We start from the raw sequence: 16,457 nt of genomic DNA on the forward strand, positions 1-16,457 counted from the left end.
AGATATGAATGAAATGGACTTGATATGAAACACACATGGCTAAGTTAAATCAGACTAAAGAGTAAAGGATGGTATTGACTGTGCTTCAAAACTTCAACTTCAGTGTGAGACCAAAGGAAGAGACATTTGGTGCAAAATGTATGTTTTCTGTGGCACACTACATCATTTAACTTGTACATTCAGTTTATTCAAACACCATAGTTACATGGAACATTGAATAGGGAGTGAGTTCTGGATAGTTTGTATAGGTTAGTGTGAAGCTCTAATACATCCTAGAGTAATTTGGGCAGACAATAAAAAGTATTTGCAAAGTCCTCTTGAAGGACTTGGGGAAAATGTGGAAATATTAAACTCCCCCACCCAGGGAAATTCCTGATATTCTTGGAAGCACTGGGGGCTACCAGGTTAGTAGGCTGTGCCATTGATCTTGGGGCTTGCCCTTACGGAGCTTGTTACTGCAAAGGAGAGGCTAATCTTACTTATAATTGTGCCTAAGAGTCACCCCCAGAGAACCTCTTTTGTTGCTCAGATATGGCCTTTCTCTCTAACCAACTCGGCAGGTGGAATTCCTGCCCTCCCTCCTTCATGGGACATGACTCCCAGGGGTGTAAATCTCCCTGGCAATGTGGGACATGACTCCTGGGGGATGAGCCTGGACCTGGCATTGGAGGACTGAGAAAGCCTTCTGGACCAAAAGGGGAAGAGAAATAAAATAAAATAAAATTTCAGTGGCTGAGAGATTTCAAATGGAGTCAAGGTCATTGGGGAGGCTATTCTTATGCATTATATAGATAACCCTTTTTAGTTTTTAAGTGTATTAGAATAGCTAGAAGGAAATACTTGAAACTGTTTAACTGCAATCCAGTATCCTTGATTCTTGGAGATAATTGTATAACTATATAGCTTATATGGTGTGACTGTGTGATTGTGAAAACCTTGTGGCTCACACTCCTTTTTTCCAGTGTACGGACAGATGAGTAGAAATATGGAGACAAAAAGTAAATGCAAAATAGTGGGGGAGGAGGGGTATAGGATGCTTTGGGTGTTCTTTTTTACTTTTTATTCTTATTTTTATCTTTAGGTTTTGGAGTAATGAAAATGTTCAAAAATTGTGTTGCTTGCACAACCATATGATGATACTATGAACAATTAATTGTATACTTTGGATGATTGTATGGTATGTGAATATATTCCTATAAAATTACATTTAAAAAAAGATATTATTGGGACACGTGAAAAAATTGGAATATAGACTATAAGCTTTATATCAATGTTATATTATTTGGACTTGATAACTGCACTTAAGATGGATATATAAATTAATATTTGTTCTTAGGAAACATACATGGCAGTATTAAGTGTTCAAGGAGTATAATGGATTGATAGACAGACAGACAGATAGATGGATAGAAGTATTGATAGATTCATGGATGGATAGATAGAATAATATGGCAAATGTGGCAAAATGTAAAAATGGATGGATCTGGTTATCTGGGAGATATCTGGGGGGATGAAAATATTCTGGAATTAGATAGTGCTGATTGTTACCCAACCTTGTGAATATAATAAAAACCAATGAATCATAAGACAAAACAAAACAAAACAAAACAAACAAAAAAGTACCCCTTCCCTCCTAACTTCATCTCTCTCTATGAGACTACCTTTCTTTTATTTTTCCTTGGATTAAGAATATTGAAGGCATCTTCTTATCTCTCAGGGCTTATTCAAGTATGATAGTTACCTACAAAAGGACAAGGAAGAACAAAAGGGACTAGGACTTGAAAAATGAACACACCACTGGGGAAGGCACTTGGAAAGACATAATGAGTCAGGAAGTATATAGCAGAGAGCTGTGGTTCTAGAGAAAAATGGGTTCAAATCCCAAGTAAATGGATGAGCTCTACAATTTAGGACAAATTACTTAACTTCTCTGATTCCTCATCTGTAAAACAGGAACTTTGCAAGGGATTAAATGAGATACTATATATAATGGGCTTCCCAGACCACATAGCACAAAGTAATAGTCTGATAAATGGCAGCCATTATTATTCCCAATAATGACAGAGTATCTGGGTGCAAAATAAAGTATAATTTGGCATTTAAAGGTATCCGCTGGGTGAAGCTCCTGCAGTGTGCATTCAGGGTGAGCAGGCAGCAGGGCTAAAGGTGCGGTTAGGGTAACACCTGTGGGTGGTAGGAGCACAGGGATGGAGATTCCTGAGTCTTCACAAAATTAGGAATTTCTGAAGGCAGTCAATAGGCATCAGAAAAATCTCTCCAGGGTAAAAGGGCCTTGGTTACCAGGTGGAGTCTTAGAGATCAGAATCCAGTCTCCAAAGATGCTGATGACAGAAGCAAAACTAGGTCCCAGCCCCAGCAAAAGCTAAACAAAAGGCTGGGAACTGTAAGAGCCACTAAGTCTCAGGGAACAAATGGGGAGCTGTTTCTAAAAAGGGTCTTGATGAAGAGGAGAGAAGACTTAGCCCAAAGGGAATTTGGGCTCAAACCTGAGTTATGTAACTGGTACAGGTTCCCTGACTCTCACCTGGCAAGCCTTTTCAATGGTTCCTCCCAGCCTATAGCTGAAAATGTATGTACTTTGGAATGGCTGCTGGCTGGGGGAAAAAGTGCCTATACACATAAACATTTACTTGACTGTGCTTGGGCTTATGTCTCCATGAAACTCTGGAAATTTTATGTAAAATTTAAGAGGAGTGTTGGGGATTGAATCATGTCCCTCACAAAAGGCATTTTCAGGTCCCAACCCCTGCTCCCGTGACTGTGAACCCATTTGTAGATAGGACCTTTGAAGATGTTATTAGTGAAGATGTGCCCAAACTGAATGAGGGTGGGTCTGAATCCAATATGGCTGAAGTCCTGTAAACAAAGGAAATCAGACATGGAAGGAGAAGCCAAAGAAGAAGCAAGAAGATGGAAGTCAGAGAACCCAGAAGCTGGACGTCAACAGAACCCAGAGGACACTGCCATGTGCATTGCCACATCAAGAAAAACCAAAGAACCCCAAAGATTACCAGTCAGCTAGAAGATATTGACTCCAGGAAGGAGCAAGCTTTCTAGCCTTTGAAACTGAGAGTCAATAAATTCCTGTTGTTAGGAAAACCTATTGTACAGTATTTGTTTTAGCAGCTAGAAAATGAAAATAATGAATATGTGCATTTTGGGGGGGAAATAATCCATGGTTCTCATCAGTCTCAAAAGGGTTTATCACCCAGCAAGAGTAAAGAACCAATGCTTTGAACCAATGCTCTTTTTAAGCCTAAATATCTGCAATCTACCGCTCTCCTTATCCTTGTCTTGATCAAATGTTTGATGAATTGAGATATGTTTGTTTTCTATGGCAGAATTTTCCTGTACACACGGGCCTCCAATTATCACTATACTTTCCTTTATGCCCCTTTCTTTTTCCCCCTGTTCTCACTACTTTTAAAGAGTTCATCAAACTTTCTGGTCCATAAATGAGTCCCAATCTTATTTTCAAGTATGGCTATGTATTTAATTAGTTTTGAAACTTTAAAAATCACATCAATGGGTTCCTGTTGGGGAAGGACACTACAAAATGAGTTCAATCTGTCATCTTGAATCTGAAATAGAAGTCTCATTTTCTCTCATTACTTCTACCTCCTCCCACTCACTTGGCCTCACGTGCCTTTTCCTACTACGTTTAATTCTTCAAAGCTCACCTCAAGTTCCGTATCTTCTCTGAAACTTTCTGGGATAATCTTAGCCCTCAGAACTCTCTCCCTCCTCCAAAATCTATAACATCCATTTGGCACTGGGAAAAAAAAGAGTATATGCAAAAAGAGTTAGCATGTTGTGTGGCAGTTTCTCAAACAGGGCACTATTGACATTTGGGCCAGAAAATTTTGTTGTGGGTGGCTGTCTACCCACTAGACACCAGTAGCAAACCACCTCAACCCCCCCCCCCAACCACCACAAATTTTGACAACTTCAAACATCTGCAGCAGAGAGCCACTATTGCAGTGATTCCCAGGTATCAGGAACTGTGCAAGACTCTACAGAACTTATTTATTGTCATATCCTACTTTCCTACCTTTATCTTGACTTTGTTTCAGTTTACATGTCCACTTTTTATTTATTTTAGACTGCATTTTTATCTTTGTAAACACTTATTGTCTCTACTAAATCTTGCCACAACCCTTGAAACTAGACATTAACATCACCTCTTAACAGATGAAGACACTAAGGACTAGAAATCTCTGTTCATTCAGACTGTGGTTGAAAAAACAAACAAGAGGAGCAAAGATTCAAACCAGGCCTGCCTGATTCCAAACTTGTTATTTTCACAGCAAAATGCTGTTTTATTAAATTTCTTTTCATAGACTCATCTTTTTTACTCAACTGAATTTTAGCCTACAGAACTGGGATCATCTCTAATCTCTCTTAGGAATAGTGTCCATTTCTTATGATGGCAAAGGAATAGTTAATCCAAAGGAAAAAGAAGCTTGCTTTTTTTTTTTCCCCAAAAAATTACTGTATTCATCAAATAAAGAAGCTTTTATTTTAGCTTTGCAGAAAGCTCACAAAAGATAGGAGAGTATACAAATCTGATAGTAAAAGCATTCATTTTCTATCATTTATCTTAAACTACTGAAACTATTCAATACTTTTAAAGGTTCAGAAAATACATTATAGAAAAAATATATCATCTCAATGATTAATGCACAACCTTAGCTTCACAGCATTTCTCTCATTTCCTCAGGAAAAGACTTTTTTTTCCAATTTATTTTCAACTGATTGTTAGGATTTCAATCTCTTTAGACCTTTTGTATTAGATGAAAAAATAAATCTACTACTTTTTTCTCAATTTAGGGACTTGACGTTTAGCATACCCTTTCCCCATTTAACTAGCTGTAGAATTGAGTTTCAAAAAACAAATTGCCCTTTAGGACAGAAAGTTCAAAATCAAAGTACTACATCAGCACCACATCCTCAAAGTCAGAAAAGGAGAGGTTAAATTTCTCAGTTCTGCTAACTCTCACAAGGCTTTTAAAAACACGGGATTTTGGTAAATGGATTTCTGAAAGGAAAAAGAAAGACACCAACAAAAGTTTCTGTGTCAGTCCATCAAAGGCAAGGGTTACTTTATCTCCTACAATTTTGGTTTGTCACCAGAGGACAGTTTGGCAAGACCAGAAAGTCTGCTGAGGCTTCAATTATTTGACAGCCCAGGAAATTTTAGGTAAATTCACAATTTCAATCCAACTACACTTCAATGAGGTCAGTAAGAAACAAATGCCCAGTGGCTAAGTGACCTACCACCAATCACTGATTTCAAATTCAGGCACTTTCCATCAGAGTAGAAGTTTTGACATCTCAAGCTCTCCAATATTGGTCAGGAAGTGCCAACTTAATCTTAGATAAGAAATATTTATCATAGTTAAGAAATATAAATATTTATATTTGTATATTATATAAATAACTATATATTAACAGCACTATATTTTAAAGGCAAATTGTTAAATTAAACCTTCCAAATCACTTGCAATTAGAACTGAGATGAACTGCCCCAAGAGATGAGAAAGGCTGGCTTTCTGACAACTGGAAAGGGTCTTAAAAATGATTTTACAGAAGCAACAAGGTGAGGTTATTTGTCTCACAAACATTTATATTTCTGTCTCCATTTCTCTTAATTGGGAGGCAGCAGGTAGAGTAGAAAATTCTGGGAACACTTGGTCTAGTTCTAGATTTTATTAGCTGTGACTTCAGGCATGACACTTCACCTCTCTAGATCTGTTTTTATTTTAATGACAGAGGTGAACGAGGTGAACTTCCAGCTTCACTTCCAGTACTAATGTTACCTGAATATGTTACAGACATTTTATCATAAAATTGAGTTTAGAACAAAATAGGAAAATCAAATTGTCACAATTCTCTCAAATTAAATTACTTTTAGTCTTTTTTGCCAAGTCTCACTGACCTCAAAGTTGCAGTGATTCTTTCTGTTGTGGCCTTCTGGGCTTGATCACCTCTCATACTTGTTTTCTCCCCACAGGAAGCTGCAGAAGTAATGGTGGGGATGTAAAGAAAAAAAGACCTCTATAACAACATCAAAAATCAAAATACTCTTAATTTGTATTTCAGCTTAAGTTTTTGAAGGTTTTTCTTTATGGGTTTCTTTGTCCCCATATTCTGTGTTCTTGTCTTCCATTTTTTGAAAAGAGAAATTTCATAAGTCCCTTCCCTCTTGTTTAATAGAATACAACTTAGCTGCTTCCTCTTAGCTAGATTGTTTTTCAGTTTGAAATCAGATAAAGGTGACTTCAACAATTACTGATATTTCCATCGCCCTTAGTACTTGCCAAGCATTGTTCTCAGTACATTGCCTATATGAAGGCAATGAACCGTCAGGCAACTCTATGAAGTAGTTACACATATCCCTGACTATCCAAATCTATTTGGTTCCTGAGTTCAGTGGTTGGAGGTTGGATAGAGTTCAGCAAGCAGGTATGGGGTATCCAGGGAAATGGCATTTTTGAACATACTTTAGTTCCCCAATCTGGGAATGTGAATACCAGCCTGAGCTTACACAGCACGAGATGTCTTAAAAATACAAATCCATTTGGTTCCTTTTTGAGATAGTAAGGGTTTAGAAAGGGAAATTTCAAATAGTGAAAGATATTTATATAACTATCTCTGTTTTATAGGTGAGGAAACCGAAGCACAAGTAGGTTAAGAAAATTGTCTGAAGTTTCATGGCTAATAAGTGGCAGAGCCAAAAATCTCCAGACCATATGGCTCTAAGATCAACATCAAGCCTGAAATCAACATTGCTTTCCTAACCTGTGTGCTGTGATGTAAGCCATGTGTATCATCTCTGGGGCCTTTCTTGGAATGTCTTTAGGGAGGTTAGCCAGGGTTCCCATCTCATTTCTTCCAGTGTTCAACTTATCAAGAGACCCTGACTGTATGTTCTAATAATGTTCTAATCAATGTAAACAAGTTTCAGATAATGGAACTTGCTGCTTTTTGTACAGTTTAAAAGTCTAATTACTTGGCTTATGTTATGGAACCATGATGCTTCATTTAGTCACTGTCTTTAATAAATTCTGACATCATAAACAAATAAGCGATCTTTCCTTCTTACAGAAATAAGAAAAGCAGACTCCCATAGCTGATAAATCCAGGTTGAAGTGCAGTGTAATTAAGCTCTCACTCTGGGAAATCCCTACTGTCACCACTAAAAACTTAGGGACTCTTCAGGCCATTGCCTGTCCTCAACTCATCATATGTGTGAGGTCTGGCTTCTTGCAGAAAGCAGATACATACTGAATGATGTCGATAATGATTTTTCCTTGAGAGCTCAATTAGGGCCTTCCATGAAATCATGCAAAAGCATAAGTGCTCTGCATCTCTTTGATTTGTTTTCATTTGTGGTGGCTGACAGCTATCCATCTAGAGAATAAGAAGATAAACTCACATTAAATACAATCTTGTCTGTTAATCAGGTACTATCTTTATAAATGTTTAGTGCAAAAGAAATTCTTTACACACTCACATAGCAGCAAGGATAAGGCATAAAGTAGAACTAAAATTACATTCAATCAATAATGGTAACAAAGAAAATATACCTCCTTGGAGACCCTTCAAATGACCTGCCATTAAGAGTGTTTGCTTCTGTGTCACCATGTGGAAAAAAGGTTAAAGGCATATGGCACTGTGCCAAGAGGCCCAACAAGCCATACCTTAAACATTGCACATACTTCTGGAGTGTTATTTCAGTTCAAGGAGAATAAAAATGCTATGGTAGTAAACTTCAATGCATAATGATGTTTAAGACAAATCACTGAGACTTAAAATGTCAGGTGAAATTTCCAAGTATGCAGCTAATATCCTTGATGATTGTGGACACTGTTAGGAAGCTCTGAGATTCAAAGAACTGAATTTAGAAGACCTAGGCCCTAATCATGGCTCTATCACTTACCAGCTGTGTGGCCTGGACAAGTCACCTCCCCTCTTTAGGCCACAGTTTCTTAATCTATACAAAGAGGAGGCTAGATTAGGTGATCTCTATGGTTGCCTCCATCCCCAAAAGGCTTGTGGTTCTAACATGTTGCCATGCATTAGAGCTCTAATTGCCTAAGCCACCTGACTGACAAATCATTTCTAATAGATGCTCTTTACTCAGCATAGAGGTTTCATATCACTGTTAAATAATTCTTGGAGATCACAAAGGACCTATACAAATCTAAAATGATAGTATTTCACTAAGATACTGCTGCTCACCCAATGGAAGATAGCCAATGCTTCCAAACGTAAGAAACACAGCATCAGAATTAGCTTAACCAATATCCAGATTTTATCAAAACTCCTAGTCCTTTCCTGTAAGGCTTCTGGTTCATAAAATAGCTAGGAATGATTTTCAGGGGTTACTAGGCATTTCCTGATTATACTAGTTGCCATACAAGTTTTTATTTGTTTGTTCGTTTTTAAATTGAAATAACGTCAAATGTTTTTTCTTCTTAAAGAGCACTTTACGTAAGTGATATAAGTGAATCTGAAAAACAATGGTAAAAATTCTCTTAAAACACACATATACACAGAGGTGGGGCAAGATGGCAGCATAGAGAGGTGTGGTATTTACTTAGTCCCCTAGAACACCTAGCAAATAGCCAGAAACAGCTAGTAAATAATCTAGAACAAACATTAGGGGGTTTTCTATGACTGGACAACATTGTAAACCAGTCTGGAATGAGTGGAACAGCTGAGATTGCAGCATAGAACTGTAAGTAAAGCTCCCCAAACTGCAGAACTGGCACCCATCCCCCACTGGCATGGCAAGCTGATTTGGAACATGTGGGGAAAAGCAGCAGTCCCTGCTGGGAGCACAGGAATATAGCTCAACCAAGCTACAATTGCAGTTTTAATTTAAAAATTTGGACAACTGAATACAAGCTATGAGCACAGATAAACCTGGAGCAAGCAGGAAAGGAACACAGAGGTTTTTCTGAGCAGAGAGAGGGCAGAGCTGATGGGAAAAAAAACAAACATAAAACCAGAGGCTGTTGGAGTGGGCTGAGCTCAGAATACTGAAAAAGGGCTGTGTCCCAAGAAAAGGGGCACACAGAACTGGGTACCAACTCCAGTTATTGCCTGCTGAACTGGAGGGCTGGGGACTGGCTCTGAAAAGGGGACTTCTTTTTTCCTTTTTTCTCTCTCATTCTAAGTAGCTCATTAGACAAAGCCTCAGCCATTTTCAATTGTCAGCAGTGACCCAGGCAAGGGTGGAGTTAAGATAGTCAGAGAGTCAAAGGAAAAACTCATCTGTAGGAGTTAATTCCCTAAATGGGTTTTTTTCCTCAGAAAAGGGGGGGGGCAGGGCCTATCTTAAGCGGTGGCCCTCCCTCAGAGAACTCAGATCCCAGGGCCTGGGGGGAAAGAAACAGAAACAGTTTAAGTTTGGCTTCTGACACCTGCAACCCCTGGCTATGAGAGGGTCCACTGAGAATTAAAGGCACTACCCTTCTTTATGCTGGTGGGGGGCTGTGGGCTGACAAGCACTACCTGCTGGGCAGGATAGGAAAAGCACAGAGTGTGGAGTCCTCACAGTAAAGTATGACAACCTGCTGGGTCTCATCCTTAAGGAAACCTAATACTGAATACAGCCTCCCCCTGAGACCTGGGCCTGTCTGGTCTGGGAAAATCTGATTGGGATTATCAAAGAAACCAGATGCCTAGACAACAAAAAACTTAGGAACCACACTAGGAAAAATGAAAATATGGCCCAAAGGAACAAACTAACATTTCAAATGAGATACAGGAATTGAAACAACTAATTAAAGATCTTCAAACAAATATGCTAAATCAATTCAAAAATCAAATCAACAAGTTGAGGAAAGATATGGCAAAAGAGATGAAGGACATAAAGAAGACATTGGGGAAACATAAGGAAGAACGTGAAAGTTTGAATAAACAATTGGAAGAACTTATGAGAATGAAAGACACAATGAAAGAGATGACAAACACAATGGAGACATACAACAGCAGATTTGAGAGGCAGAAGAAATGATTCATGAACTAGAGGACAGACATCTGAAATCTACACACAAAAAAACAGATAGGGAAAAGAATGGAAAAATATGAGCAGGGTCTTGGGGAATTGAATGACAACATGAAGGGCACTAATATATGTGTCCCAGAAGGAGAAGAGAAGGGAAAGGGGGCAGGAAGAATAATGGAGGAAATAATCACTGAAAATTTCCCATCTCTTATGAAAGACATAAAATTACAGATCCAAGAAACACAGCATACCTCAAACAGAATAGATCTGAGTAGACAAACTCCAAGACATTTAATAATCAGATTATCAAATGTCAAAGACAAAGAGAGAATTCTGAAAGCAGCAAGAGAAAAGTGATCCATCACATACAAAGACCCAGAAATGGAATGATCCAGAAATAGATCCAGAAATGGAATGAATAGCATAATAGTGTGTGATGGTAACACAATATTGTAAGTACTCTGAATAAAGATGAGTATGAGTACAGTTGAAAGAGGAAGGCTAGGGGCGTGTATGACACCAGAAGGAAAGATAGGAGATAAAGACTGGGATTGTATAACTTAAAGAAACCTAGAGTAGTCAGTGATGGTGATTAAATGAACAAATATTAAGAATGTTTTTAAATGAGGGAGAATGAATGGTTGTCAACATTGCAAGGTGTTGAAAATTCAATGGTATAGGGGAAAAATATAGTCAATGCAAACCAGAATCTATAGTTAATGGTAACATTGTACTATGCTTCCATTAATTGTAACAAAGGCAATATACCAAAGCTAAATGTCTACAAGAGGGAGATATGAGGGAATGATATGGGATTCTTGGTGGTGGTGGTGTTGTCTGACCTTTTCACTGTATTTTATCTTATTTTAATTTTCCTTCTATCTTTTCTATTTTTATTCTTCATTTTGTTTTCTCCTCTTTGGAAGAAATGGATATGTCCTCACATAGATTCTGGTGGTGAATGCATAACTATGTGATTATACTGGGAATCACTGATTGTTTACTTAGGATGGATTCTATGGTATGTGAATAAAACTGTTTAAAAAATAAGCAGAGGGATACATGTGCTGGAGAAAATGTGGGGAGAGGGATGTACCTATTCTCTGTTGCTAGAGAAGTAGAATGGCACAGCCCAGCTGGAGGGCAGTGAGTGTGGTGGTTCCACAAGAAGCTAACCATGAGGTTGCCATGTGGTCCTGCAACCCTGTTATTGGGTATATACTTGGAAGAACTGAGAGCAGGGTCATGAGTGGCATTGCACACTGGTGTTTATGGTGGCAGTATTCACGATTCACAACGGATGGAGGAATACAGAGCGGTGGCAAGAAGAAATGAGGTTATGAGGTATGTACCTAGGTGAATGGACCTTGAGGACAGTATGTTGAGTGAAATAAGCCAGAATCAAAAAGACAAACATTGTAACGCCTCACTAATATGGATTTACTATAACATGCAAACTCTGAGAACTGAATTTGAGAGCATAGGTTATCTGGGGAAGGTTATGGCAAAGGTTCCTAGATCGTAAGCTCTTACAGTAGTCACATCTACTCATGAGTTGAAATGGTTCTCTCTAAACTCTGCGATGCTGATCTGGTCAGTCCCTGGAACTTCAGGTATCTGTGTGACACCTGAGACTCAGAGCCAGAGTTTAACAGCTATGAATATATTACTCCATACAGCAAATGTTAAAGAAGCTGAAAAAGAGATCAAACTTCAATTAGAGATATGAACAAAATGGACTTGATTAGAACTAAGGTAAACCAGACTATAAAGAAAAGGATGATATTGACTGTTCTAAAATCTCAAGTTCTGTGTGAGACCAAAGCAGGATGTTTATTTGGTGCAAAATCTATATTTTATGTAGAACGCTATATAATTTAAATTGTATGGTCAGTTTATTCAAACACCATAATTACATGGAACCTTGAATAGAGGGTGAGAGCTGGTTGGTTTGTACAGGTTAGTGTAAAACCCAGAGTAATTTGGGCAGAGAATAAAAAGTATTTGCAAATGTGGAAATATTAAACTTCCTCACCTGGGGAATTCCTGATATTCTCACAAGCATTGGGGACTACCATTGTAGTAGGCCAAGCCTTCAATCCTGGGACTTGCCCTTATGAAGCTTGTTACTGCAAAGAAGAGGCTAGGCCTACTTATAATCGTGCCTAAGAGTCACCCCCAGAGAACCTCTTTTGTTGCTCATGATGTGGTCTTTCTCTAAGCCCACTCAGCAGGTGAACTTGCTGCCCTTCTCCCTACATGGGACATGACTCCAACGGGTATAAATCTCCCTGGCAGTGTGGAACATGACTCCCAGGGATGAGCCTAGACCTGACATTGTGGGAAAAGCCTTCCTGACCAAAAGGGGGAAGAGAAATGAAACGAAATAAAATTTCAGTGACTGAGAGATTTCAGATGGAGTTGAGAGGTTGTTCTGGACGTTATTCTTATGCATTATATAGATATCCCTTTTAGTTTCTAGGGTATTAGAACAGTTAGAAGGAAATACCTGAAACTGTTGAATTGCAATCCAGTATCCTTGACTCTTGAAGATGATTGTATAACTATCTAGCTTACATTGGTGTGAGTGTGTGATTGTGAAAACCTTGTGGCTCACACTCCCTTTATCCATTGTATGGACAGATGAGTAAAAAAGGGGACAAAAAGTAAATGAATAATAATAGTGGAAAAGGAGCATGAAATGTTCTGGGTGTTCCTTTTTACTTTTATTTTTATTATTCTTATTTTTATTTTGTGGAGTAATGAAAATGTTCAAAATATTGATTGTGGTGATGAATGCACAACTATATGATGAAATTGTGAACACCTGACTGTACACTTTGGATGATTGTATTGTATGTGAATATAGCTCAATAAAATTACATTAAAAAGACAAAACAAACAAAAAACCACACATATAAATAATATATCACTTGAATATTTACAAAAAGTCTTTAAAAAATTTAATAAACACTGACATATTTTCTTGTGATTTACACAATTTAAAAATAAGCCTGAATTTTCATATATAGTTTTAAAAAATATAACACCAGTTGAATCACAAATGATTAGAAATATTCATTTCTTCAAAGCTCCCTAGCACCTATAAAAAATCTCATTTAAATGAGTTTTTAGAATAAAAATAGGGCAGTGGTTGATGGATATATGCTGTTGCCATGGGCAGGTTTTAATTTTAAAGGCAAAAGTCCTTGTGGCAGGTCTATTTGTAATCTTATGAAAATGCTGCTGTAAAACTCTCAAGTCTATTAGTAAATCAATCCTGTTTATGATTAAGGGTGGTGAGTGTGAAATATGGGGAGATACGCCCTACAATTTAGGAATTGGAGTGGCTGCCATTGCTATACTCTCAATTCCACACTCATCTGTTCCTCTGCGGATCCTGAAGTAGCCATCCTCACCCCAGACGGTGCCCCAACTGTTTTTGACAGTCCAGTAATCCATTCCAGAGGCTGAGTCAGTGCCATAGCCCACCAGCAGAACAGCGTGATTAGTCACCTCAAAGGGGTTGAAGGGGTCCTTCAGACCAGTGTGGTGGTAGACTCCCTTGCGGTAGTGGAAGAAGTCATCATAGACTTCAAAAGCAATGGCCATGGGTCCATGGTGCACCAGCTCAAGCCTCATCAGGGCTTCATTGCAGCCCCCATAGAAACCTCCCACATAGTGGTACTCAGAAGAATAGTAACGAAAGCAGTCCTCCTTCATTTTGCATGGAGAATCAGTGCCTGTGTAGGGGAAGCAGTCCTCTTCCACCAGCCCAAAATCTTGGGCATACTTTCCTGCAATGAGGTATGGGAAGCCACCATCACAGCCTGAGAAGGAAGGACATACACAATTACTACCCTCAGCTACAAAGGGGCACAGGAGAAATTGTCCCATTAACTATATCTTCTTCCCTATTCAGTTAACTCTTTAATCTACCTGTAGAAGTTGTTCCTAGCTTAAATGCCACTTCATTCATCTACTTATTTAGCCATGTAGCTAACCATCCTCTCACCTCTATCTGTTTAACAGATATTTATTCAACACCTAATATGGAAGGTAGCTATAGCATCGTGGTTAAGTGGGCAGGCTGTGAATCCCAACTATGTAGGTTCAAATCCAAAGTTGTGTGAATTCAACTTCCCTGTACCTACATTTACTCATTGTATCAAATATAAAAACTACTGCTCATAGATTAAAAAGCATAAAATAAGCATTCAATAAAGTTAGCTATTATTGTAATTACTAGTCAGATAGCATGCTTAGGTTGTTCCTCAAAAAAGTCTTCCCTGACTAATCCCTATAGAAAAGTTTAAATCATGCCCCTTTCCCCTCTTCTAGACTGGACCCTATTTTACACATATCTATAACCCTGAACTTATTCTTTATTGTTCTTCTTACCATAATTATATTCATATTTATGTAGTCATTTATTTAATGTCTATTTCCCCAATTTAACCATAAGCTTCAGGATAGTAGGGACCCCAAGGGTCTAGCAATCGCAGTGTCTGTGTTTAAGAAATATTTCAGAAAGAATGAAAGACTCACTGATAGATAAAGCCTTCTCCACACCTGGAAAGGCAGTCTCAGGGGAGCAAGACCTCAGTTGGAAATGAAATTCCAATGCTTCATGGCTGTGTGACCTTCAAAATGTTACAGAACTTCTTTGGGCCTATTCCCTCTCTACAAATAAGGATTTATCCACATCGTCTCAGGATTTTGAGTATTGTTAGGTAATTTATGTTAAGAGGCTCCTAAAAGCCAGTGATCACTCAATACACAGTAACTACTAACTACTGATACTTGCTGGGGTGGGGGTGGGGGGTTTGCAGTGAATTCCACAACAAATCATAGCCTAGCAAGTGATGGGGCCAGAACTTGCACCCATGTTCCTAACTACAGACACTGTGCTGCTCTCCCTATGACACCATCCTTTGGCCTTTGGGCCAACTGCACACAGGTAAAGCTCACGGAACGTGCTTGAAATATAGTACTTACCTTGAGCATACTGGCTGCAAGACACGACCTCCTGAGGACTCAAGATTGGTGTCTGAGTATTGTTGGTTAGTATACGGATCCTTGCTTCCAGCATACCCATGGAAGCAAATGAGTAGCAGCTGCCACAAGATGCTTGCAATAAAAAAGGGAAAGATATATAACTCAAGAGACCTCTGAAGCACTCACAAAGAATCACAGATATAGTGGATGAGACACAATGATAATTTATAGTGTCGCTGTTTTGTTCATAAGGATCAGCACAATACAGAAGACGTAAATCAACAATCATTATTAAGCTTACCAGCAAACTTTAAGATTTTATCTTTTTTCTTCAAAAGGCAAACATTACTATTTGAGGATTTTCTCAAGAATATCTGAAGAGCTTCAAAAAAACTCCTAACTTTCTGTGAAGCATTTGATAGTATTCTTGCTAATGAAAAAATTATTTATGTCTGCAACATCCTGGGAAATGTAATATGGAGGGATACATACGAACTTTCAAATATCTCTAGAGCAGCATTTTCCAAAGTGTGTTGGGTGGAACTAGCCCAAAGAATGCTTCAAGTATGGATATGTTGTAGAGTTGAATTTAAACAGGATTAAGGAGACAAAATTAAAAAAAAGTCCAAGAGAGGCAAGTGAGTGATTATAATGATGAATATGGAATTGAGGACAAGGTGGATGAGGGGTAGTGAAATGGAAACAGACTGATACTCAGGGGAGAAGGGTGACAGCTATACAGCAATGGCCCCTGAAAGGTTTTCCCAAGAAAAGAGAGGAAGACAAAAAGTAGCTGGATGGGACTGAGGAAGAGGGGAGAAAAAACAGTTTTATTTAATACCTAGATGCTCCAGCAAGGATAAAATAAATTTACTTAAGAAGCATCTACTAGGAATATAGTTGCTGTTTCAAGAGAAGGAAAAATATTGTGTTAGGAAGTAAATGATATGAAAAATACTTATTTTTCTACGTTTCTTCAAAATATGTATGGGTAAAAAAATGAATACACATACGAAAATATGGCATATGTATGTAACAAAAGTAGAACTTTAACTTGTTACAATTCTAGAAAGAAATGAACATAGTTTTAATATCTTTATTATTATACAGCCTTTCTCACTAATATAAATTCTACATGGAGATAGGTGTGTACCAAGTCCAAGATATTGGTATTAAATACAGTTATACACAATTGATATGCACTTTATCAACACATTAGTTAACAAATTGCTTGGTGAGCACTCCCTTATGAATGTCAAATGAGATTTAAGAACAGTTATACAATTCAAATAACTCATTTTACTACTTTTAAGGAGAAGTCTGCCTTTGTTCTCTTTAGTAAATCTGAATTTAGCATTTTAGTACCTATCTTCCTTGGAGAGAAAAGCATTCGAAAGAACATTATACATTCAAAATATTA

At 38.1% G+C, this 16,457-nt stretch overlaps 2 protein-coding genes across 4 annotated transcripts in view; both read right to left on the reverse strand.

Annotated features, from left to right (window-relative positions):
* Positions 1–9,113, reverse strand: part of RAB38 (RAB38, member RAS oncogene family) — a 183,744-nt gene extending 174,631 nt beyond the window's left edge. For both annotated transcript variants that reach the window (XM_037841007.1, XM_037841006.1), the window contains exons 1-3: positions 7,309–9,113; positions 5,960–6,038; positions 3,702–3,793 (exon numbers count right to left, since the gene is read on the reverse strand). The gene's annotated coding sequence lies outside the window, so the exon portion shown is untranslated. The remainder of the gene's footprint in view (positions 1–3,701; positions 3,794–5,959; positions 6,039–7,308) is intronic.
* A 3,853-nt stretch (positions 9,114–12,966) lies between these two features.
* The window catches only part of CTSC (cathepsin C), a 35,287-nt gene continuing 31,796 nt past the window's right edge, over positions 12,967–16,457 (reverse strand). For both annotated transcript variants that reach the window (XM_037841017.1, XM_037841018.1), the window contains 2 exons: positions 15,038–15,169; positions 12,967–13,869 (listed from right to left, as the gene is read on the reverse strand). In XM_037841017.1, the coding sequence (XP_037696945.1) occupies positions 13,367–13,869; positions 15,038–15,169 (635 nt within the window). In that variant the 3' untranslated portion in view covers positions 12,967–13,366. The remainder of the gene's footprint in view (positions 13,870–15,037; positions 15,170–16,457) is intronic.

This window comes from Choloepus didactylus, chromosome 6, assembly GCF_015220235.1.
Source record: "Choloepus didactylus isolate mChoDid1 chromosome 6, mChoDid1.pri, whole genome shotgun sequence".
Lineage (NCBI taxonomy): Eukaryota > Metazoa > Chordata > Mammalia > Pilosa > Megalonychidae > Choloepus > Choloepus didactylus.